The following is a 25485-nucleotide window of genomic DNA, read 5'->3' as shown; positions in this document are numbered from 1 at the left end:
TCACTGCAGCAAATTAGAACACATACTGCTAAGTGTTAAAGATCACATTTTATTTGCCCAAATACTTAAATTGCAAGGACATAAGAACACCCTCAGCTATAGAAAACATCAAATTTTGTCAAATGATCAGCAGTACAAACTTGTAAAGCTTTGCCATCTCAGATATTTCTACAAAGAAACCAACATTGGGAGAGAAGTAATAACTAAAATAGGTGAATTACGGTAAATCAAAAATTCTCCCCTGTGAGTAAAGGACTCACTGGCCTCAGAAGTCACTGATGAGGGTTTGCCAAATTAAAGTACTAACAAAAACAATAACCACTCAATACAAAAAAGCAATATTTACAAAAAAATTACAACAGTATTTACCCCAATTCCACTGGCAACTCAGTTCCCCCGAATCCCTTTTACAAACTCCCATAGCCAACCAATGTTTCAAATCACTTTCCACATTCCCTCCCCAAATTATATAAATAGTCCACGCTGGTTTTGTTTCAGTCAAGGATGAGATTCAGAATGGTCAAAATCAGTCCAATACTAACAAGATTATTGATAGTTGCCATGTGCTCATCTGTCTCCAGACACAGAAATGACAGCCATGAAACAGTCTGTCACTTGTCCACTTCCAGGTAACCGATAACAAGACAGTGCTGAGCAGAAATATTACTGAAGAACTTTGGAAGAAGAAAAAAACAAAACAAAAAAAAAAGATTAAACAATATCTACATTCATGGTGTTGGTGTGATGTCCCCACGCAGGCACATACACGCACGCTGCAGTCACATCATATGGTATGCAACGATACAGCAAACAGCACACATTAAAGCAAAGCAAAACACACACACACACACCCCCTCATATATACACGTTTGTGCATGCATGCACGCGCACACATACACTCAGTCACACACAGAGGGACAGATTTACATTAAGTGCACACCTTTTTGGGATAAGCGTCAGACTAAAACCCTTATGGATTACAGTCAATTCCATTTAAATTTCAAAACAAACAAAACTTAGAAAAAAGACATGGAAAGCATTCACAAGTTCAAAATCCACGTATGATTTCAAATGGATAAGAACACAACTTCTGTCAATTAAAACAAACTCATGAACCATTTAATCAAATCAACCGTAAATCAAATGTAAAACAATGGTTCAAAGAAAAAACAAACACCATTTGTGTATCAATATTCTTTTAAAACCCTCTTAGAATGAGTCAAATATTCAGATTGAGCAAACGGCTCTGAATGTGGAGAACAAATGTTATCCCTTAAATGACAAACTGCTGTGGTTCCACAAAAAACATTGTTTATTACTGTAAGACAGGCCTGGACGAACCATCCAAATTGATGAATAAACTGAGTCAATAGAATTGTTTCAGACTTTAACAAAGATCCTCTAAATGTACCCCAAAAAAAACTGATACATTTGTATGTATTGAGACACATCAGTTAACTTGGATGTTTGACACCTGTCAGTGACAGATGCAAGGCAACACATCTTAACTTTTAAGTGAAAACACGGGTAAGTAGCAAGTTCTCAAATTTTCCAGCAACAAAAAGACATTCATAATGGCTTGATTTTTTCCTGAAAATACCACCTCTTTAAGAACCAAATGATAAAATCTACATCATAAATTGAAAATAGAGAAGAAGACAACGTTCTGGAAAAAAGATTAAAGGAAACATTCTGAAGAGTGCAATTTTTTCGGTACCCCGCAACCCCCCACCCCAAAGTTATCCACCGTACTAACATGTTCTTTGGCTCTATGAAGCCTGTTCACAACTCCCCCACTTCAATAGTGGACCTGTCCTGAACCTGTTACCAAAAACATAAAATAAAATAAACACCGGCTGCGAGGTGAACGTCGCAGCAGGTAGGGAATGAAACAGATTTTGGACGTAAAGGGCGGCGTCCCCTCCTTGAATTGATCACCAATAGGGCAACAGAAAGTGGGCGAGTGTGAAATGGATGAGGCGATGCAGGGGCTCCCTCTGGTGGTGGGAGGAGAGCAGGGTTGGCACAGTGGCAGAGCTCCCTGGACTCTTGGCTCAGCTCAGCGCTGCTCAGTCCGTCGGCCCGTTTCAGTCCGAATCGGAGTCCGACGTCCCCGCCGAACTCGACTCGCTGCTGCTGTCCTCAGACTTGTTCTCCTTGTCTTCCGCCTCGTCGTCATCCTCCTCCTCGTCCTCGTTCTGCAAGCGGATGAACACACACACACACAAAAAAAACATTATTCAGTACCAACATCCATTTCTTGTCTTTATGGCTAAACGCTGGCCAAAAGCTGAACAGCACTCACATCATCGTCGTCATCTTCATCGTCCTCCTCGCTGGATGAGTCTGCCTCGGAGGAAGCCTTCTCTTGCTCGTCGTCGTCCTCATCGTCGTCATCCTCCTCCTCGTCATCCTCCTCCTCCTCCTCCTCCGAATCCTATGGGAAGAGAGATTTTCAGGTATGGCCGATAGCATGTGACTAGATGAATTTCAGATGGAGCTGAGGTGTTGGTGTCTGGTGGCAGTAAACAGAGGAGTGAGAGAGCTGAAACTCACAGATTTCTTGGTCTTTGCCTTCACTTTGGCATTGGGGCCTCCTGGTTTCGCTGTACTCCTTCTTTTCTGAAAAATGAAGAGAGATTAACATTCATGTAAACTTGACTAAGACAGATACACAAGGAAGAGGAAAGCATTATAATGACTGCCAAATGACTGACTTACTTGTGAATTATATTCTTTGTAAGTGTTTCTCTCTTGTGAGGACAGACTCTGTGGAAGCAAGGAAACGTAGGTTAGATAAGAATTTTTTTAAGTGTCCAAGACATCCAGCTCATTTTTTCAAACACCCAACAGTGAATTCTTACCGCGAGCCACTGCTCTAGCTGCACTTTGTACTGTCTCTGTTTCTCCTCCGCTATCTTCTTGTAGCGATCCTTCTCCTTCAGCGGTAACCTCTGCCAGCGGCCGCCAATCTCAGTCATCCGCTCTTTCATCGGGAGGTGGTTCAGCTCTCCGTTGGACAGCATCTCCTGAGAGAACTTCTGATATCCGTTTCTACAGGGTCAAAAACATCCAAAATCAAAACCTGCAGATTTCAATAGCTTACACACAACAGACAACACAAGCTAGTCGGACGTGACAAACTTACGATGGTGGTTTCTTGGGTTCACCCTCAAACTTCATCTTCTTCCCTGAGGCAATGGCAGCGGCAGGTGAACGCATCTCACACAGGTCTCTCTGTTGGGGAGTGATGAGAGAACCGTCAACTCTGATTGGTCTACAGAGGTAAGGATGTTGTCGAGCTCTACTTGAAGCAGACACTGAATTTCCTCTTACCTCATATCTTTTCTGGTCCTCTGCTGCCTTTTTGATCCACATAATCTTCTCTTTCTTCTCCATGGTGTTCCAGGTTCCTTCCATTGCTTTCTGTGCCTTTGGCCGGTCGTTCTGCACAGCAAAAGTTTACATTACATGTGTTTGTGCAGATTATGATATAGCAGAAAAGTTAATTTGTTAGTTGAGTCATGTGCATACCTTAAATCTGGCCAGGTAGTCTCCTATGACACTCTGCTGCCAGATGTCCTGTGCGGTCTTGGGTGGATCTGGCAGACGACTACGATCCTCCTTCTCCTTCTTCACTGACTCCGCCTTCAGGACTGTTTCTAGGCGTTTGTACTTCTCCTAAACGAGCAAGACAACAAGAGAACTGTCTCAATTGACTACTACTATTACTGAAAGAAGGCAAAGCCAAAATATTTGGCTGGGTTACACTGTAACACCCATTATACAACATACAATCATGGAACTTCTGGAAATTGCACTGCATTAAGTGGCGTACCTTCTTCTTATCCGACAGCTCATTCCACATGCGTGCCAGCAGTCTTGTGAGTTCACTGTCGGACAGGTCCGGCCGCTCCTGCTGCAGTTTGGGACGCTTCTCCTCGGAGAAGATGAACATGGCTGAGATGGGCCTTTTGGGCTTCTCTGGGCTCGCCTAGAGGTTACAGAGCAGTGGGATATCAGGGGGGGATACTACAACCTCAAAATAACAAATTCAGATACATCAGATCTACAGCTTTTATTGTTCAATAACTGAGCACAAAGAATCATGTAGAGAAGGGATCACACACCATTTATTATATCCAAGACTGGAATTTGGGATCTGCATTTGTGCAACTGTGTTGAAGACTTTAAATCTACCTCCACAAACTGGATGGATGTTGCTGTATTCTGGGTCTTACCTTTGCTTTAGAGCTCTTCTTTTTGGCGGCGGGACTGCTGGCCCCACCGCCCTTCTTAAAACCTATCATCTTCTGCTCGGCCAACACCCGCTGCTGCTCCTCCTCTGACAAACTCTACACATGTACACACAGCACAGATAAAAACACATTAGAGATTCCTGTAGCAAAAAACAAGGTCGACGGGCACTAGGCCATTTGCATTAGGGAAAGCAAATTCAAAGTTTAGTAAAAGAATGGAAACAGTGACAGGAGTGACATGCAAACTCAGCGGGGCAAAGAGGTCAGATGTAGAAATAGAAACAAAAAAATAAGACTTACACAGAGAAATCTGTTCATCTCAATTTCATATTCCTTCTTCCTCTGAAAAACAAAAATGACTGATTATTCAGACAAAATTCAGACGACTCTTTTTTTTATTTATAATGTGACTTAATGGTTCTGTACCGACCTGTTCACAGCGTTTCTGGTAGCCATCCTTCTCATTCTGTTTCAGCAGTTTCCACCGCTGGCTGCACATGACCATGCGCTCTGTGCTGGGTACGTCTTTCATGCTCGACATCAACTCTGCGCAGAACATCGAGTAGCCATTTCTGAAAGCACACACACACACACACACATACAGGCGACAAATTGTGGTCACATAACTCTTGCTCACAGCGCAGAGGCAGAGAACCATGATCAGGGAAATGTGTCAGCAGCTTAGTTGCAGAGGAAACTCACGGAGGCGGTTTGTCGGGTCGGCCGTCGGACTTGTCCTTCAGCTGCCTCTCAGCCTTGGTCAGTGTGGACTTGACGATATTCTCCTGGGTCATGTTCAACTCTGGGTGCTGCTGGATGTACTCCCGCATCGTCCCCTAGAATACAGCGCAAACAGCGTTAACACGAATGAAAGCGCCCTCTACTGACATAGTCTTTTGTTATAGCTGATAAGAATTTTACCACAACAGTCCTTTTCATTAAAACAGTCTGGTGTAACATCATAGCAGTCTCACCTCATACAGTTTCTGCTGCTCCAGGGACTTGCTGATCCATTTGAGTCTCTTTTTGTCAGACAGCTGCGTCCACTGTTTCCCAAGACTGTCTTTAATGTCTTTGGTGGTCGCCTGGTATCAATCAGGAAAAAAAGTAGACATCAGTGGTATCGTACAATTAGTGTAGAAGAGTGTGCATTTTGGTTAGTTGTCATGTTGCGTTGTCAATGCTGGGACTTACATCTGGGTGTGTTTTGAGGAAGGCCTTCTTTTCATGGTTGTACCACAGCTGCTGCGGTGTCTTGGCCTTCTCTGGTACATTTGAACCTTTCTTGGTCATGCTCTCCACAAGATCTGGGTGCTCTTCCCTACATTCAAATAACACATACACACATTTACATACAACTGGCATTCCAAGGAGTAAAACTAATATACTGCAGGTGAATTACCCCCTGTATTGGCAATACTTCATTTGAAATACTTGTTGATCTTACCTGAATTTCAGCATGCTTTGCACAAACGATTCTTTGTCTCTTAAGAAGTCCTCAACATATTTTTTCTGTAGTCATAAAAACAAAACAGTATGTTTCTGTCAGAACTGAAGGAGTTCAGAAAAAGTACCAAATCCAAGGTCAAATTTCACAATCTCTCATTTGTTTTACATCCAGCTCCCCCTCAGCCCCTTTGACCATGGCTGTAGCCACATATAAGGACAAAGACCCACAAAACTGGGTCCAATTGTGAAACTGTTAAAGCGCGGAAGGAATCTCCCAAACACAAGAGCCTGGGGTTGCTGAACAGCAAAAGGAGGCCTTTGTTAAGGAGCTTCACATCTTAACAGCAAACAGTAATTTGTGAATGTTAAATAAATGAGCCTCCAAAACTTTATGGCTTGCTTGGCTGCTTATTATTTGATTTCATGTTACATGTTAATGCATTTTTGAAAACTTACGTTTCATACTACTGTAAGCTACTGTGTGAGCTTTTGGATATAATTAAAAACCAGTGTGGCATGTTGGTGCCATGCTGATTGAAATGTCACTTTTGGGCTGAAGTCGATTTCCCACTGCAATGCATTGATCAGGATGTCAGATATTACAAGCTACTCCAGTTGTTTGTTTGGACTAATCAGCCTACGTATTAGCCACTTGGGCTATTTGTTTGTTTTCATCAATGAAGGATAAATAACATACAGTGATTTCATAAATTCCCATGTACTTTCATGCATATTTTAATTATCCAGACATTTCTGTCTCCTGGATGATCTCCATTCTCTATGTTAATATAGTCGACTTTTGAATTCATTATGGCTGCTATGAAGAAATATTACAGACAGACACTGAGAACCTTGGAGAGTGACAAGACTGTCAAGTGACACACACAGACTTCACACCGACATACAAACACACTAGCTAAATGAAAACAGAAATAAGTATTTTTATTTTTATAGAATACTTTAGGAAGAAAATCCTTTGTTCATGTCCATTTATATACAGTTGTGTCAACCTATCCAGCCATGCTTGGTAAGTTGCTTTGAACAGGACTCTGCAGACACAGCAGCTCCTCAGGAGGTGGCTTGCCAGGCAAAACCCTACATCTAACTTTAACATAATAACTGGGATCTTGTGATTACTGTAACTGAAGGAGAATGTAATTTTTTCTATAGTTCAGATGGACATAAATGATGCACTGATTGTAAAAATGCAGGATTGGGATCTTGGGACTTCACTCAAAACTCTGGTCTGGCTATGCCCCTGTCTTTGTCTCACCTTCTTTTTGTCAGGCAGCTCCCTGTACTTCTTGGAGAGGATTTTAGTTAGATCTAGGTTGCTCATCTCCGGGTGCAGCTTGGCGTACTTGGCCCTCTTTTCCATGAAGAAGCGGAAATATGGAGTCAAGGGCTTTTTGGGGAAATCCGGATGTTTCTGTTTATTGTTGGTGGGGAAAAAAATGGGGGAAAAGACTCACGTATGAGTTCCACGCAGAAACAAGTAAAAATATAAGATGTCATGCAAGATGTCTGGTTTAGCACCTAATGAGCCGTTTAAAATCACCTTTAGTTTCTTGCCCTTGTAAGGGTTCTTGATGTAGTCTTGAGCATCGAAAATCAGTTCTGTTAGCGTCCGGAATTTACGAATCTGTGGGTAAGGCAGACAAACAACACAAATACTCAGTGGAGCACAAAAGTCGGACTTGAACGAGACAGCACTCATCGTCACCCAATGAATACGAATATCCCGTAACCTGGCCTACCTCTTTGGAGACCTCCTGCCACTTCTGCTTACACATGTCCCCTGTGTAGGTGTTGAAGGCCACCTTCTCCCAGTCGAGGTGGGACTCTGATGTCTTGTACTTAGTCAGGTCCTTCTGGGGCAGGGCCAGTTTCATGGCTTCCAGCAGCTTTAAGAGGTCATCCTGTCCCCACACTGTGACGACGTGAAGACAACAGAAGACAAGATAAGATAAGATTGCACTTTATTCATCCCCATGGGGAAATTAGGGTGAAAGGCCACAAAGTGATGATTGACACTATTAGAACACACACCACTCTCTGTAAATGTTCAATACTGGTCATAATAAACAGTCACATGTCTAAACTGAAGTCTAATTATCTGCACCCTAATGAAAAATCACTAACATTCCTATAGGGACTTGTGTGTCTGTGGTACTCAATGAGTTTATAGCGGCCTTATCATAGTTTTTTTTTTTTTTTTAATCTTCTACAGTATCACCTGTAATATTCCTATAAGGACTTATATTTTAACTGAAATATATGCATTACCATTCTAAAATGTATCATAGGATTACTATAGTTATTTTTCATAAGGGCAGACTTATGGATATATAATTTATCATTGCACTACCTTTAGAAAGAATAGTGCAAACTCAAAGAATTATTATTTGACTATTTAAATCATTGTGTAGAGTACAACATTTGGACAAATACAACTGTAGAACAGGATCACACCTTGGTCTTGGGTGGTTGCCTCCATTGCTCCATTCATTTGTGGGTGTACTGTCTTCTATCTGTACAAATGCACCAAAAAATCAAGTTAGCAGCATGATCTGTTGCAGTAATATCATCTGTGATGTGGGAAATCTAATGTAAATGCTGAACTACAGGTTCATGTTTAGCCCCTACAACCACTTTTCCCGTGCTTGTATTTACAAAATCACCGCATTTAATAATAATGTTAACTTTTTAAAATATTGTATTCATCACGCATATAACCAGATTTGTTTTCCCGTTAAAGTATTTTGTCTACGACGTAAAAATAAAACTCCCGTGGAATTTGCCTCGACATAATGGTTTATGTTCATTACACCGCCCCTTAAACGTTTACGCTACATGGTGAGACATAGGCTATTGCTTGTGACGGCTTCAAATCTCAAATAACACTGCGGAGGGCTTCAACTAGCACAACTAGCTACAACAACAGGAGTCTCCGTCGAGCAAATTTTGTCAGTCGGAATTTGGCGTATTTTCACTCTTCTTATTCTACAACAAAAAGTATCCTGGACGCACAGGAGCGACCATTTTCTCGCCCGGTCCGCTCGGTAATGGAGGCTTTTCTCTCGGAGCGGAGGTTGGGGAGGATCCACGGAAGGAGGAAGCGAATGGACGTGGACGGACAGGCAGCTGTAGGCGACCAGCTGACCACGGACGGGGGATCTGCTTTCGGTCTCCGACGAGGGGGAATGGTGGCTTGGGAACATTGCAGCCAAATGCGCCACTCGACAGGGGCGCCTCACCACCGACTGAACACGGATCTAGCTCCGCCATGCAAACCTGTAATCTTCTCCAGGGTTTATTCAGACTGGAGCGTGGAAAACCATGTATATATCCGTTTACAGTCAATAAATTGTTAGCATGTGCATTTACAGATCGCTTTATTCAGCTTTTTGGCATTTAAATGTTGCGACTTTAGAGCAAAACCCAATGCATTCTTCAGCGAGGCGTAGCCGATTTCTGCTCCTATGATGGCGGCTGGTTGTTGTTCATCGTGTCCTTGATGGGCCCCAGTTTACTCCAGTTTCAACCGTGTGACGCCATGCAGCTGCCCAGAAATTGTTTATCTCTATGAATGTAACCTCGGCGGCTACAATTCAAATATACAGTTGTTGTACAATTAGTAAAGTTTAGATTTGAGGATAATTACAACATAGCCTACGGATGATTAAAAAAAATTGTGGGAGCTGAAAGCTGGAAGAGTGAGCTACCATGGCCAAGGGCAAGCTGGTACACCAAATGAAGCTTAAAAGGCAATTTCTTATACATATTTCGCCATATCTGTTTCCAAAAGTGAAAATTTCATACAAAACCTTAAGCTATCTTGTATTTAAAGCCACAATCAGTTTCCGCGTGAAAAACTCCTGGGGGTACACTTACATTATCGTCTACAACAAATAATTAAAATAAGATAGCAGCAATATTCCTAAAGTAAAACGTTTGCTAATATTAATAATCGATTTCGGCGGGTTTTTGGACAAACGAGGTTTAACAAATCGGCAGTCTAATTTACGAAATGAAAGATCGTGGTGGTGGGTCGCCAGGACTTGCGGAGGCGCAGGAAGAAAGAAGAAAATGGAAAATAATTTGTAACAACCGTATAACAAACCTTACTCTTTCATTAGTAAAATGTCGATTTTAACCCCTCGTCGTTAGCAGTGTATGTATAAATTTACCGCGTTTTATTTATTTCCTATTCGCTTTATTTCAACGGAAACATGTTAACATCCGAGACTGAGCTTCACTGGCGCGACAAACGGCTCCAGGTCCGCCATGCTTCAGCTCTGCTCTACAAGGAAACCTACCGTGACAAGGTCCAATGGCGCACTGCAAACAGAGAAAACCGAGCTTAAAAGTAAAGCCAGGGCGTTGCAGACTACCCTTCCCTCGATCCAAAAGAGCATAAGCGAGAACAAGAAGGCGGGTTCTCCGAGCTCGGTCGTCGGCGGTTCTGGGCTAGTCAGGCGACAGAGAGAGAGAGAGGGAGAGAGAGGGCGAGTCTCTGCACGGTGAGATATTAAACCGAGATCCCTGATGGCTAACCGAGAGAGGCGGCTGGCTGTTCCGCCAACAGCCGCATGGAGGTCTCGGCGCGGTAACCGCCGTTAATGCCCCCGCACAAATAGCCCGGTTACAGCACGAATAGTCGAGTTATGATGAGGGGACTGTATGCCAAACAGTGGCCGGATGTAATTTTGAGAAAAATACCGCATTTCCCTCTGGCTCTTACATCCAGTTTCTTACCCGCTGTAGAGGACAAGAAATTCGGGTATGGCCGACCTCGTCTGTACCCCGCTACAGCGGTCGCTGCGTTTCGCTAGTACAAGGAGGCTAACGGTCACGGCGCTTTACAAAGAAAACAAAAACACAAAACATATATTTTGCGGGTAAATTAGCTCATATGGCTTTGTTTACCGCGTTCTGTCGTTGTATCGTGAAACGAGGCGGTTGTTGTGGTGGCTTACCTGCCTCTCGGTGTGAGTCTCGGTGTCGTTGTGGAGGAAGAAGGGGAGGGTTGAACGTTAGCCAGCACTGCGCCGTCCGTCCAGGGCTCCAGTCCCCGCAGAGATGGACCTTCCCCCCGCCTCCATCTCACTCGCTGTCTCCCTCCACTCAACGCGCAGCAGCTCCTCTCTCTCCATCCAACCATTTCTCTACGCGGAGACATCCACATTTTTTCCGATCTCTCACCGTTTCCGAACCCAACCGAAGGCTATTATTTTTTACTCCCGGAGGCCGACCCGGTCTGATCGCCAGCCGATCTAACTAACTTCACCCCGAATGTTTTATCTGGCAGCTTAGACTTTCATGAAAGCCAAAGTTGTGCTAATGTTCTTATCATTTTACATTTTAGTGGAACTTTTTTTTTGCATTATCTCCTTTTTGCATTATAGTCCCTGATACATTCATTTAACTTAAACTTTTCCAAAATTTGCATTTTTTTAATTTTCAGTTCGTCATTAGGCCTACTTTCATGTCAGTTTTCCACTTTCGAGATGAGTATCTAGTAGGCCTAGAGAGCAGCCTCCGTGCCTTTACAGATAGACCGAAACCCCTTTTAGCAAATTGTAAGCGGCTGTTTGACAGCTTCATTTTGCCCCCGCACGTTATTTCCTTTCAACTCCACCTTGTCTGTTTGTGGGCGGAACCCCCGGCCGTCCAATCCAGTCAGTTGGATTCAGGGAAAACAAATGACTTTCCAATGGGCACTCAGCCTTGTTAAATAATGCTGCCTTCCTATGCCGTCGGAAATATCGTAATTAGTGTTGACCGCACAAGAACGACTCAACAGAATGATAAATAACCACGATGACAGTTTTCTTTTTTACTTGTTTTGCCGAGGTATGACGGCTGGGGGGCGCAGAGCTTGGAAGCTGTATCAAGTGTATGTCATGGTAGAAGGCTATGCTATTGTTTTCATTTTTGTGTAAGCATTAATTGATGACCCTTTATATATTTGTGTTTAATTGTTATAAATTAAAACATAATTGACATGCCTGATGCACATTCTGCCTCTTAATTCTTTGCTGCAGCACAAGCTCTATGCAGTTTTGATTTCTAGAATAAAACAACAGCCACCAAAGATTACTTTTGTAACAAGGTCTATGTTCTTGTTATATCCGACCAAACGCATGTAAATGCACTACAAGCACACAAGTTAAAATGCTGGAATTTCCACTTATGCGTTTTTGCACACTTTAGCACCTGTCTTTATTTTTATTGTATGGATTATTTTGTATTGGTAGTGTATTCCGTGACATTGTGGTTTTACTGTTTTTATTGTGCCTTGCTGCAAAATGAATATCCCCTTGTGGGACAGTAAAGATCTGAACTGAACAAGTTGTATTTAGGAAGTAGTGCTAGGAAGTAGGAGCTGACAGGGAGCACCTGAAGGCAGCATAACAGCAGAGTGGCAGCCATCTCAGTGGTCCTACTGAACCTCCTTCTTACTCACTTCTAGGATAAAGTGAGAGGAGGATGCTGTGAAAGTGAAAACCTATTTTACAATACGTTTATAAACACAATAAGTTTGAAGGCATAGTATATTTTTAATTTTTGATAAAGTGAAAATCCAAAACATGTACAGTGTTCCAAGCACACAAATATACGATGGGGAGCACAAAACTGCATGGGCTGCATTTACACAGAAAATCTTCTCCTCATAATATTAATACAATAATTTTTTTTATCAAGTCAAACAATCAGATCTCACCACCTACTACCCACCCATTACTGTTCATCCCACTTTACAATCATGAAAGCAATTACACACCCTGTCTGTAGAATATGGCCAACAAAGCCTCACTCAGGAGCAGAAATAAGTTTACTACATCTCCTTATGTACAAAATCTATTCTATTAATATGTGAACTGAACAGCATTGCTTATCGTTGTTCAGTCAGCACAGATACAATCTGTCAATCAAAGAATTAGATATGTGAAACATTTGAGAATAATAAACTAAGAAAAAAACTACAGGGAAAAGGCTGGTGTGATAGTCCCATAAGAATGCATTATTTCTGCATGTAAAAACATTTGGATACATCTCTGCATAGCTTTACTAGTGCATTTATAAGATTAGGCTAAATGACATATCATCATGACATGAGTAGGTCTACAATGTCATTTTCAAGCTATACTTAAAGAAAAATACATTTATATAAATACTTGAATACCTGAGGCTTTAAAGGGAAATACCACTCACTTCCACAATTCAAATGTTTTTCCTGTACCATAAGATAGCTCCGTTTTTGTTAGTGAACGTTTAATACTGACCCGTATAGTCAGAAATGAGAGAGGAGCATTTTTCACGACCCCAAGACTGTGATGTCACACGAAAAGAGAATAAATAGGGAAATATTTTATGTCCACAGTCAGCCAACCCAGTCATTGTCAGTGGAAAAGCTGTGCATCCTGATGACATTGTGGATTATATGGATGCTCTCTGGGTTCTAGGTTTGGTAGTAAGTGGTTCTTGTTCACAAATACTGATTCAACTGTCCTAGGCCACAGGAATGATGTATGAACTCTAAAATTGAGCAGTACTGTCCTTCAAAGATAAGAATGACAGAACAGTTTTGAACTGTAAAAGAGTTGTTTACAAATACCTGATATACAATTTCCAAATGAATTTGTCACTGTAGAGTATCTAGTTCACTAGAAAGTTTGTGAATGAAAAGATTATGGACGATGTGGTGTTGTTTACGGTAGCGGGGACTCGTTGTACACATCCTCCCCTGGTTCCTCCTCAAACGTCACTTTGGCATCATCTGCATCCAGCTGCAACAGAATTACATCCAATTACAACAGAGAAACCTACATATCACCTAGTATGAGGAAATGGCAGCTTGAGGTTAACATTTAACCACACACTGACTGTGGGGATTTCTACAGATTTGATCATGCCCTACCCATGGCATGAAAAAAAAAAATACAATCTGGGTTATTCAGCTTCGTTACTTACACATTTCATTTCCATGGCTGAGAAGAGCGTGCCGGTCATGAACATGCGCAGAGGGATGGTGAGAATGAGAACAAAAGGCAGCGCCAGGGAGAAGGGGCTGATCTTCACAACCCACAGAATGGCCAGGCACACAATCTGGATCAGAGTGAACATATGCATCCGCAGTGTCTTCACCTGCACAGATGACCACAGAAGAGGGAGTTAGCAGAGGAAGAAGGAGAGGAACAATGAAATGAACAGACACAAATTTGACAGTAATTTACAGGGAGATTGTTTTGCATTATCGATTGATTTCAGGTGTATGTATATTGCAGCATTATATTGTATAAATGCATGCAGAAACGTGAAACTAGCACTGCATTATCAAAAATGTGGATAGCTGAGGTGTATTTCCAGACATAAGTGTGTGCTGCATGAAAACTGCATTTATTCATAATTAGAGTGAAGTTCTGAGCAGTTATTTCACTGTGTGTGTTTCAGTATGTTTGAGGGTATACCCTGGTGGCATAGGCGTCTGCAGGATGGTATTTCTTGGGTACAATCAGCAGAAGTATCCTGTCCCACATCTGAATTCCACTGAGAGAGGTGATACCCATATAGAGGAAGATGCCAAACAAGGCTGTCATAGGAATCATCTTCAGTATAGGCTCCATTAGAATAGACACACCTGGAAGTCACACAGTAAATGAAACATTAACAAAACAAAACTTCATTCGGACTCTGTATTGTGTCTGCGTCAGCACTGTAGATGCAACACTTACCAACCATGATGGCCACAAGAATGCCACTAATCCTTTGCTCAATCACCTTCTCAATCACTGGCTTCGTGCCCTTAGACATGACGGTGAGGGCGTTGGCGTGGGTGACGGATCGCACAGTGGCTGCACTCAGCCAGGGCACCCCAAAAATAGAGGCGATACCCCCCATGGTGACCAGGATGAGCAGATCGAAATGGAAACCAGATCCCTTCACCATCTTCCTCTCAGGCTTGCTCACAATCAGCCTGGAGTTGCACAGAGACAGAGAGTATCTTGATTCACTGTAAAACTGCACATTAACTAATATTGCTGTATTGTACATAATTTGCCACTTAGCCACAAAGGCTGGCAATTCCTGTTGTTAGTATACTGATATTTATTTTTAAATGCCATTTTTAACATATTTCTGCTTTTGAGATAGTACACACTGGTAAGAAACCTGAAGGAAAGGAGAGAGAGAGAGAGAGAGAGAGAGAGAGAGAGAGAGAGAGACATGCAACACTGGCTATGAGCTGGACCCAAACCCACATTGTCATATGCGCATGGCATATGGCAGGACACCTGATCTGCTGACATTTATATGGTGTCACTCACGTAGTAATCTGGGACTCGAGGAAGATGAGGATGAAGACCAGCAGTGCCGGTACGCAGCATGCTCCCATCATCCAGATGGGGAAGGGCTTCTTTTCTCCCATGGGGTTGATGAACCAGCCTCTGACTTTGGGGTTGGTCACCTCAACACCTTTTGGCACAACCAGTTTCTGCAAGAGGTCATGAACAAGGTATTCATTTAGCACATCTATCTCCAGGCTATGGACAAAATAAAAGAAAGATGCAAATAAAAGTATGAAATCTCCCCGCAGTGAATAATTCTGAGTTCTGAACTGATGGGGTGAATTTCTGGGCATGGTTTGGGACATATAATCCCTTAGGGAGACAGGAAAATTGTCATAATTACTAACAAAGGATTGTAACCAGGGATGAAGTGGAGAGTAAAGCCACATAAACCCAGTTTACCCACATTTGTATTTGCAGAAATAGAGTATACCTACCTTTTATATGAAGATAGGGAAAAAATAATTGAGTTTGGTTCCTATTGCTGGTTGCTTGCCTCATGACAATCTCAACTGAAGGTTATAGTTTACCCACCTTTTTATTTGCTACCACATCAATGCTCTTAACATCCGAACCAACAAGCCATTAGTGGTCAGTGGTAGTTTGAACAATGTGATTATGATGTTATCCATATTCAAGGCCTTCTAAATAATATATGAACCTAATTGCACAAGTGTCTACTGTACATAGATGATTGTAAGATGGTATAAGAAATGTCACTTTCTACTGCCTTCATAAATGTGGCGGCAAAGGCGTCTTAACGGTGGTGTGTCCATCATCTTGTCCATACCCTGTGTATACCATATACAATACCACTGTACAACATTTATGCTGTATCTATCATATCCCAATTGTACACAGATGTGAGGTTTGACATTTTTAAGATTTCTTTGAAACAGTGTAATTCTACAAAGCACTTACCTGAGTGTAGGCATCCTCAATGCTGATATCCACAGCGATCATGAAGAAAATAGCAATGGGGACACCGAAATCTCCAATCAAGCGACGGAGCTAGTGAGATGGAGAGCAAAGGATACAAGATGGTTACAATCACACAAACTACTTCGGATGCTTTTACACTTTTACACTCTTTTACACTCAAATCATTTGCGGTAGTACATGGGAAGTGGAGGTCCTCACCACTATACCACCTGTGTGCATAGAAAGTCGATCTTACCGGGCCAGGGAAATAGTGGCCATTCTTGAACTGACGCAGGAAGTATGCAATGAAGAAACAACCAAACATAAGGCACATGGACAGCAGGGCAGTGTTGGGGTAGGGTCTTTCAATCGTCAGCTCATGGACGGTCACGTTTCCGTCTGGATGATACTCTACGTGCTCCTTGACGACCGGGTGGAAGGGGTTGTCCAGCGTGTCGTTCAGATGGTCGTAGTTCAAAATCAGAGGGTGGGCTTTGAAGATCTGAGCAAGACAGGAGGAGAGAGGCAGAGAGAGAGGGAAGCAATTTGAGAGGGAGAAATAAAAGAGACGCCAAATGAGAAAATGAAATTTCACAGTGGCGGCTAATGGAAAATGGCTATGAGGGCGATGAAATGGATGGAGAGATGAGGTGAGGAAACCTTGATGAGCTTGTTGAAGGTCTCATAGATGAAGATGAGAGAGATAAGGATGGAGAAGATTTCTTGAGTGAAGCGGGAGATGAATCGGACCAGGAAACTGCCTTCCACGGCCACAATGATGACCACGATCACTATCAGCCACATTCCCACCCAGATACGGCCCACAATGTATTCAATGCCCTGGGACTTGCAGAACTAGCATGGAATGAACAAAGGAAACAATTATGTTCATGAGGCAAAATGGCTTTCCAAAGATTACATTCATGAGTTTCAACATTTCTTGAGCAGAAAATGCATACAAAAAAAAGCTAAAAAGTGCTTATACATTGCACAGAAAATGCTGATAACATGAGACAAGGTTATCACATCACATAGCAATTACAGTCAGAGGTTGGACACTCCTTTATCATCTAGGAATGCAGCTTATACATACCGCGTAAAAAGCTTCTTCAAACACCAGCAGAGGTCCGGAGAAGCCAATGACGAGAACAGGTTGGGCGGCGATGAGACAGAAGATGACACCCTGGATGCTGGTGGAGATCATGAGCTCCGACACGCCCATCATCTTTTCCGTTTTGTCAGCTAGGGTCAGACACCGGAGAGAAGTATGCAGACGATTAAAATGGTTTATTTCCAGTCGCACTGATTGATATTTGATATTAGGAACGTCAAATGTCATTGAACTCCTGTAGATCAGCTGTTCTTCAGTAAACAGATGTATGTCTATGACTCTTTTTTAAAATCATCACCAAAAGCTCTGTTGGGGAGCCGAGCACTTACACAAAAGCCCTCCGAAAGTGATGGCCGGGGACAGGGCAGCGAAGTAGATGAAGATGACGGCAGCCAGAACCTGAGGGTTCAGGGCATCTGTGTAGTCGCTGATGTAGTGGCGGTAACGGCGCTTCAAATCTCTCACCATCCCACCAAAGGGAATGCCTGTACGGGCCAGAGGGTCCTCTCTGGGCGGCTCTGGGGCTTTTTCAACTGGGCAAATAAACAAACCAAACTGACATTAACATTCATTCAATTCTGACTGTGGTAATGATATATTAATTAAATGCTACATGTAGCAACTTTAAACTTACCTGATATCTAAAATCTTAACAACAATCAACAAAAATAAGACAAGAGAGTACAACGTCTCATAAAGAGAGGTGGAAAATAAAATCCAGTTAAAGATGCTGGTCTAGGCTGGACACTGTAGGTATACTGACCTATGACCCTGTCACCAAAGGCAAGACGGCTGTCATTGGGGCGGAGTCTGTCGCGCAGCATCGTCTTCTGGAAGCTGATGATCGGCTCTAGCATATTTTGGTCCTGGATCTCAGTGGGAGGGATGACAATGCTGCAGTCCATGAAGTCAGCGATGGCGTTGGTCAGCTCCTTGTCAGTCTGGGCCAAGTAGGCCTCCAGACTGAACACCTGTGAGACCAGCAAGACAGCCACTTACTAGCGTGCACTGACAGTCAGTTACAAAACAAACAAATGCTGCTCCCATAGCTCCCTAAAAAAATACTGAATGGGGGAATAATGGGAAAATGGGGAAATTATATTAATTATTAAATATATTAATTGTATCCTCTCATTTGCGAAGGCTACAAGCTGCTGTGCTATCATTTTCCTCCCTCCCTACCAGAGGTGGGCTCCGGTCACGTGACTTGGACTCGAGTCAGACTCAAGTCACAATTTGAATTGCTTGAGACTTGACTTGACTCGACTTGACTCTTGATTTGTTCTGTCTTGACTTGGTGTTCTACATTTAGACTTGGGACTTGACTTGAGACTTGTCCCTCAAGACTTGATCTCACTTTTGTTCCCTACTTTCTCTTGTCTCTCACCCAGTCAGCCATCAGAGCGCCCATGGCTCGGCCACTCTCATGGTAGTCCATTTCACTTTGGCTGGGGCCCACCAGGACAAAGATGAAGCGGACGGGAATGGAAGCCTCCAAGGCAGACTCCATCACCACCGAGTCACTCAGCCTGACGAAGGCCACCGCAGGCTTCTGCAGCGAGTCCAGGACACCTGTGGGAAACACATTGCAGTAACAGACCTCATTAGTCTTAATGGTTATCCACATACAGAACATAATGAACATTCAGATACAGCATAGAACTGCTGTATCTGAATGCATTTACCTGAGAGGACGATGGAGGCCTCCACGTTGTCAGAGGTGTCTCTCTGCAAAAGAATGATCCCACAGCACAGGGTAAATTCTGAGATTTTAATAGGCGATAATGGCATTTAGCCAAAGGAATAAGAAGATGAAAACTGAGTAAAACTGAATAAAAATTGAAGAACTGTACCTTCTTGGAGACAGAAAAGGTCTTCATCTCAATGTCTCCTGAGGCAGTAACTACAGCTTCCCCGGACTGACTGGAAGGACAAATAGAAAGAGCATAAAGCGCACGCTGCAAAGACTGTTATGAGATTGAGCATGCGGGCGGGTGCTGTAGGTTACCTGCGTCTCAGCAGGAGAGCCCTCAGCAGGGCGTCGCGATCACTGGCGCGGATCTCATTCTTGTTCAGCAGCTCATCGACCACCTTCTCAGCCACCGCAGACAGAGTGCTGGCGTTCAGGTCGAGGATGACAGCACCTGAGTGTGTTGCAGACAGACACAGTTGCTAAAGTTACATGTGTGCTCCGTCTGCTAGAGCGGCTCTTAAGATGAATTGTCAAGCTCTGACTAGTTTGATTATATCCTGACATATACACTGATCTCCCTTTCACTGAGGGATTTCCAAGTCACCTGTGCTCATCGTCTTGCGGAGCTGGATCAGGCTCTTGAAGGTGAGGTAGGAGATGTGCGAGGAGCTCCATTTTCCCGTGGCAGGGTTGAGGTTCTCCTCGTAGCCCACCCATCGGCCAGTCTCCTGCCAGCTGCTGCCCAGGAGCTCATTCAGCTCCACATAGGCCTGTGGTAACGCAATGATGTTAGCCAATGAACAGAGCTAGTGTTGGTACGTTGGTTTGAATTATATGAATCATAAGACTAAAGCAAGAGGGTAGACTTGCCTGAGCGTCCCCTCTCGTGTTGGCATTGGTGTTCAGATTCATATAGGCTGAAATAGAGAGATAAAATGTGATATCATGGCCTTTTTTCATGATGAATGATTAGTTTTGTTTTCATTATTATTTGGGCATTTTTGCCTTCATCAGACAGTTCAGAGTTTTAGAATGATAGGAAAGACTGGGAGAGAGAGAGACAGGGATGACATGTGACAAAGGTCCTGGGCCGGTTCCGAACCCAGGATGCCTCGCCCAAATGGTACGCGCCCCAAGCCACCAAGAATAAGATTGAAAAGTGACATCACCCATAGCTGTATGGGAGTGTCAGAGGAGCTTACCCTCTGAGTCAACGGGGAAGAAGATGCTCTCCATGGGCGGCTCATTCTCCTCCTCCTCCTGCCTCCGCTGTTCCAGGTCATAGATGCCACTGTGGCCTGGTGGGGTCCTGGTGGGGAGGAGAAACACAACCAGGGATTAATCAAGACAGCTATGGAGAGCGTGGGTGCTGCTCAACAACACCTCCCAATGTCTCACCAGATCTTATGGACAACAGGCCAGAAGCTGCTCTTTCTGCTTACGAAGCGATGCAACTCAGCCCTGACAGGGAGAAAGATTTTGGACTCTTTGGAAAATGCACTCCCATAATTATGTCTGTAGGTAAAATGTACCCCAGAGAGGCCTGTAATTGCGGTTGGCAAATGGCATTCGTGGTTATCAGTTTAAGCTCATCAAGTTCTCTGTTATCTAGTTCTGTTATTAGTGTTATTCTGTCCATGGCCAGAAGAGGACAGGGTTGTACAACTTATTTCATATCACTATCACTGACTGCTTGGTCTTATCAGAAACAGGATGCAGAATTGAAAATATATTTATATATGAGAAATCTAAGGAGAAGGATAAAGGCAAGAGCAGATTAATGGCACTCCCCCCACCCCCCCCCCCCCCCACCCCTCCCATTCACTTGATTTCTGAGAATGTCTGAGGAGAAACCTGTAACTGTGTAAGTACTACTTAAACTGAAAGACTTAAAAGGAACTCACAGTCTTAATGGAGAGGGGTAGGCTGAGTCATTGTCTTCATATGACATATCACTGCCCTGGATGAGAGGAAAGTCAAAGAAGAATTAATGGAGGACAGTCAGAGGATGAAAAGGCAATGATGAAGGGGAAATACATGTTATAGTCGATGCATGCTGCAAGATTTATTGAACTATTGGACTGAATTTACTGAACTGCATAGTTGTCATCCTAGGCAATTTTTCAAGATCATTTTTCTCTGTGACAAAGGCTCTGAGGACCAGTATAATGTAATAAAATACCACATAATATTTTCAGCCCTAATCTCTGTCAGACAGCTTAACTGCAGAGGATCAGGGCTGAAAATGTCTTACTTCTTGTCATAAGTATTTTTAGAGCACAATGATCGCGAAAGGTTATCTGGGAAAACAACTGAGGTGCTTCATTAAGACAATCGATCTTGCAGCAGTCTTACAGCCTAATGCTGTACATTTGGAGATCATTTATTGTCAGCATTAACAGTGAAGTTAGATTACACTGCATGATTTATATGGGGGAAAAAAAGTTTTGCCAACCTCCTCAAAACTTAGATTGTTTTCCATTGGTGTGTTTCAGATGTTGATTTGTCTGTCCTTGAACTCTCAGCTACTTTTATGCATTCCCTATAACACAAAATGAATGAGTGAACATAAAAAAACAACAAAACAACAATCATATAAGGTACAAACAATGTTACTTTTGATATGACTAATAGCAATAGATGGAGTATAGGGCCCATTAATATTAAATCCACAGTTTTTTTCCTAGTGAGTGGTAAGGGTCATGGATGAGATTCTTTATATGCAGAACATCTACAGCATCCTACATGCATGAACTATGACTGAATATATACTCCTCAGTTTGAGCAAGAAATATTCCTTGTATTGGTCATGAAATTCTACAGTTGATCAAAAGTATCATTATTCTGTAGTTGATGGGGAAAGTCTTTTTCACTATTGAAGTTCAAATAGGTTTCTCAACCACTACAGATCCCAGTAAGACTCTGTTCTGAGTCTTTTTGAGGCCCGTTCTGTCAAGATGCCGCCATCTAACATCACAGAGCCAGACAGACGAGTTCAGAGCTGCGGCTCATGGCAGATAATGAATCAGCCGTTGAGAGTATGTGGACTACGTTGTGTTTCAAGTAGAAGACATTCAGAGCCTTATCTTTGGGTTACGCCCTTGTTCAGCCAGACACCCTGGACTCCTCAGTAAGAGTACAGTAAAAAACTCAAACTCTACGCTATTACAGTTATGCAACTGCAATAACTTACGTTAAAACAAAATTATCATGAGTTATGCTCTACTTTCATGATAATGTAATTCTTAATGTGTTCACAATTGCTATAAATTATGCATGCAAGGAAATAGTTGTTATGAAGAGATAGATAGAAGTCAAGAGACTTCACAAGAAAACAATATTTCTTATTGCACATGGTCTTTGTCTTTTTCTCAAATCCATTACCCATGACACAATGATAATAATAATGCTTGGCGTAAAAGAATTCTGCAGATATTGGCAACACATCTGAGCAACTTATGCTGTTGGACATTAAGGAGACACTACTGTTTAGTGGTAACCATTCTTCACCCTATGACCATGAGAATATACAGATAGTTTAACAGAGAACCAAATAAGATGCTAAATGATTTAAAAAATCACATAAATCATAAAAATCATCACTGGCCCAAAGTGCCATTACTTTCAAAAGATTGGAATCCCCTTGACCTCCAATGAGTAAAAGATACAATAAAAGTAAAAATGTTTACAGAAAATATTTTCAACTTTTATTTTCAAGTTTTATTCAATCTGTAAATGTTTGTTTTCCTGAAGACTCATTTTCCTGAAAAAAGATTTCAGAAACACATTTGGACTGAATTCCCACACTTATCTTACAGATACGTCAAAAGCATAAGTCAATAAAAGTTAGAATGTCCATAGGGTCCATTCAAATGTCCATCTTGTTTCATCTATATCCCACAGCCCATTAATACCATTAATATCATACAGTGCACCTGACCCCTGGCCGGAGGAGGCCACACCCTTACCTGCATGCAGGTACTCCCACCTGGTCTGCAGCGCTGGGAGCAGGACGGTCAGCGTGCTGTGAGCGTAGACGCGCCTAACGAAGAAGTGAACTAGGACTAAAGAAGATGGGTACAGAGAAAGAACGATAGTGGTGGGAACACCCATATGAAACTACATCGACCTAAGAAGCGCTGTACCTCACAACCCTCTAGTTGCTTAGCAACCTAATGGGGACGGGGGGGCGGGTGAGATAAGGCCAGTGAGACAGACAAACAGCCCTATCAGCCTGGGACACCTTGAGACAGGGATCCCCCAACCCTACTCTCCCCACTCCGCCCTCTGCTTGAACCAGGTCAGTCAGGACACAGTGCCAGTAGGACCGACCCGTATGGACCAGCAGGGTCGACCTCATCCTGACTGAGGGGCACACGGGGGGTAAAGGAGGGCAGACGGGGGGGGCACCATATCAGGAGGAGAGCATCTTGCTGCTGCTGCTGCTTGCTACGTCATCTTGTTTACGTATTGGGGATTCCCTTATGATGGGGTGGGGGGATCCTGTTGATCATCTTGATAAACACATCAAACTCAACTTTTTTTTTTTCCAAAACAGCCCTCAAGCTCATTTGGTTTGCCTGTAGTGCATGTGACACTGTAGATACAGGGTTGGCCATCTTCTGCTTCTCCCAGAGGCTCGATGCTCATTGGCCATCCCAGTTTGATCCTGACACGAGGAATGCAGACAAGCACATGGAATGGAGACAGTGATGTAAAAAACAAACATTTGAAATTTATATAGATTATTACATTTGTTATTTTCATGACATGGACAGTTCAATCTGGACAAGTAATAATGGACAAGTCTCCTAAAGATAGAAACTAGAGAGCCAAAACTGTAATCTGTGATGACATTATGAAACACTTTCTGCAGTGGTTCCATTGACAATGAATGGAAGAATCACTTTGTGGAGATAGTGACAATGCAAGGTGTTGTTTTTTTCAGTGTCATTGAGCAGTCAGCCTCTTTTCTTACAGTAAGACTCCAGATTGACCCCTTGGTGTCCCATCTCCAAACTGCCCTTTTTTAATGCAAGGTTGTAGAAAAGGTTGGTTCAACCCATCTGATATCTTTTATGACTCAAAATAATATATTTTAGAAATTTCAGTCTGATTTTAGAGCGCTTCATAGCACAGAAACTGCTCTCCTCCAATGATCTTTTAGCAGCAGATGCTGAGGAATGTTTAATTTTAATTCTTTTAGATTTCAGTGCAGCCTTTGATACCTTAGATTGTACCATTTTATTAAAACTGGGTTAGTCTCAGGGATAAAGCTCTGTGAATGTTTTCACTGACAAGACAACTCTTCCTCAGCAGACATTACTTGTGGAGTCCTGCAGGGTTCAATCTTGGGTCCCATCTTATTCTTGATTTACATGCTTCCACACAAACAAAGTATATAACATACATTTTAACTGCTATGTTGGCGAGACACAGTTATATTTACCTATGGCTTGCAGATATAAAGTGCTGGATTAAATAGGATTTATTGGACACCTCTAAAGTTATACAAAGCAAGCCTAATTAAAGCAGAAAATGCTGGAGGTGTATTAAGAATCATACAGGCCTAGTGCACATGATTGCCCAAAGCTTAAATTACATATTTAAGGTTTTTGGTGATGAAACTGTTAATTTGATTTTTGAGAATCCTGCATTTGTGATATTGGGGTGTGACACTTGGCAATGGAAAGATGAGATCCTTCCCTAATTGAATGAGTGGCTACAGTTAGTTTTGAATACAGCAAGATTCGAAAAACTGATTGCCATCTCTCGTGGCAGAAGGCACCATTATGAAAATATATGGGAGGCCTTTGAGCGATTACTAATGAGGTGATCCCCTTCAGAATAATTTTTTATTGGCCAAGTATATTTGCACATACAAGGAATTTAACTTAGTGGTTGCTTGTGTACTTTGTTAAAAGACAGAGAGAATAAAACACATTATAAACCAATAAAAACAGTATATAAAAAGTAGAAGAAAAAGATATGATCTGAGTCAAATACAGAATATAGTTATTGCACTGTAAGTAATTGCACTGTTGAGTATTGCACTATGTTGGATAAAATAAATAAATAAATGAATAGATAACAGTGAGGGGTAGTGATGGGGGCGGGGCGGGGGGAAGGTACACTGTAGAAGTGATTAACCATTTAGGAGCTTTATTGCATGTGGGAAGTAGCTGTTCTTGTGGCGGGTGGTTCGAGTCTTTACAGTCCCTCCTTCCAGAGGGAGGAGAGGATGGATTCGATGATGGTGGTGTAAAACTGGACCATCATCATCATTGGCCAGTTGAATTTCCTCAGTTGCCTGAAGAAAAACATCCTCTGCTGTGCCTTTTTTGTGACGGTGTTGATGTGTGGAGATTGTGGTTCCCAGGAACTTAAAGGAGTCTGTCATGGAGACTGGTGAGCTCTGGATGATGATCGGGGAGTGGGAGGGGGGGCTTTTCCTAAAGTCCACTATCATCTCTACAGTCTTTAGGGCATTTAGCTCCAGGTTGTTTTTACTGCACCATGAAGTCAACTGTTCAATCTCCTGTCTGTATGCTGACTCATCGTTGTTGCGGATGAGGCCGATCACTGTCGTGCCGTCAGCGAACTTCAGGAGCTTTACAGAGGGATCACTGGAGGTGCAGTCATTGGTGTAGAGAGAGTAGAGGAGAGGAGAGAGCACGCACGCCTGTGGTGCTCCAGTGCTGA

At 42.7% G+C, this 25485-nt stretch overlaps 2 protein-coding genes across 4 annotated transcripts; both read right to left on the bottom strand.

Annotated features, from left to right (window-relative positions):
• Nucleotides 1–41: 41 nt before the first annotated feature.
• ubtf (upstream binding transcription factor) lies at nt 42–11664 on the bottom strand. 3 transcript variants are annotated; one of them, XM_071543401.1, is made up of 21 exons: nt 10028–11664; nt 8181–8239; nt 7466–7638; nt 7267–7350; nt 6982–7137; nt 5707–5771; nt 5454–5580; nt 5234–5344; nt 4962–5095; nt 4690–4831; nt 4560–4601; nt 4242–4355; nt 3839–3994; nt 3535–3681; nt 3337–3447; nt 3149–3237; nt 2865–3054; nt 2722–2769; nt 2557–2622; nt 2306–2437; nt 42–2198 (listed from the first exon to the last, which is right to left on the bottom strand). In XM_071543401.1, the coding sequence occupies exons 2-21, from the start codon at nt 8215–8217 to the stop codon at nt 2088–2090; spliced, it is 2235 nt and encodes a 744-aa protein (XP_071399502.1). In that variant the 5' UTR covers nt 8218–8239; nt 10028–11664; the 3' UTR covers nt 42–2087. The 3 variants fall into 3 exon arrangements, with proteins under 3 accessions (XP_071399502.1, XP_071399508.1, XP_071399507.1); XM_071543407.1 differs by having other exon boundaries at nt 10638–11664; XM_071543406.1 differs by having other exon boundaries at nt 10688–11664.
• Nucleotides 11665–12260: 596 nt separating this feature from the next.
• slc4a1a (solute carrier family 4 member 1a (Diego blood group)) lies at nt 12261–22859 on the bottom strand. Its single transcript, XM_071543388.1, has 21 exons — nt 22752–22859; nt 21239–21325; nt 20688–20743; nt 19986–20092; nt 19654–19700; nt 19388–19553; nt 19099–19234; nt 18944–19013; nt 18776–18818; nt 18478–18662; nt 17854–18061; nt 17420–17623; nt 17073–17221; nt 16640–16834; nt 16236–16481; nt 15980–16069; nt 15038–15204; nt 14447–14688; nt 14183–14352; nt 13686–13859; nt 12261–13501 (listed from the first exon to the last, which is right to left on the bottom strand). Exons 2-21 carry the CDS (start codon nt 21263–21265, stop codon nt 13424–13426), a joined length of 2760 nt encoding a protein of 919 aa, XP_071399489.1. The 5' UTR covers nt 21266–21325; nt 22752–22859; the 3' UTR covers nt 12261–13423.
• Between the last annotated feature and the right edge of the window lie 2626 nt (nt 22860–25485).

This window comes from Centroberyx affinis, unplaced genomic scaffold (genome assembly GCF_046629955.1).
Source record: "Centroberyx affinis isolate AG114_WGS23_722 - 3 ecotype Tasmania unplaced genomic scaffold, CSIRO-AGI_Caff_v1 ptg000238l_1, whole genome shotgun sequence".
In the NCBI taxonomy this organism is placed as follows: domain Eukaryota; kingdom Metazoa; phylum Chordata; class Actinopteri; order Beryciformes; family Berycidae; genus Centroberyx; species Centroberyx affinis.
The sequence above is the reverse complement of the archived record's forward strand: the minus strand, read 5'-3'. Positions and strand labels throughout refer to the sequence as shown.

Bases quoted from the DNA above. Each gene is read 5' to 3' on its own strand.
- ubtf (XM_071543401.1), bottom strand. From the start codon at position 8,217: ATGAATGGAGCAATGGAGGCAACCACCCAAGACCAAG. The intron at 4,602-4,689 runs GTCGGTACAGAA...TTTGTTTTTCAG, and splicing joins ACCAGAAACGCTGTGAACAG to AGGAAGAAGGAATATGAAAT. The intron at 2,199-2,305 runs GTGAGTGCTGTT...ATCCGCTTGCAG, and splicing joins ATGAAGATGACGACGATGAT to AACGAGGACGAGGAGGAGGA.
- slc4a1a (XM_071543388.1), bottom strand. From the start codon at position 21,265: ATGGAAAACAATCTAAGTTTTGAGGAG. The intron at 18,819-18,943 runs GTACAGTTCTTC...ATTCTTTTGCAG, and splicing joins CCTTTTCTGTCTCCAAGAAG to AGAGACACCTCTGACAACGT. The intron at 18,663-18,775 runs GTAAATGCATTC...TGTTTCCCACAG, and splicing joins GGCCTCCATCGTCCTCTCAG to GTGTCCTGGACTCGCTGCAG.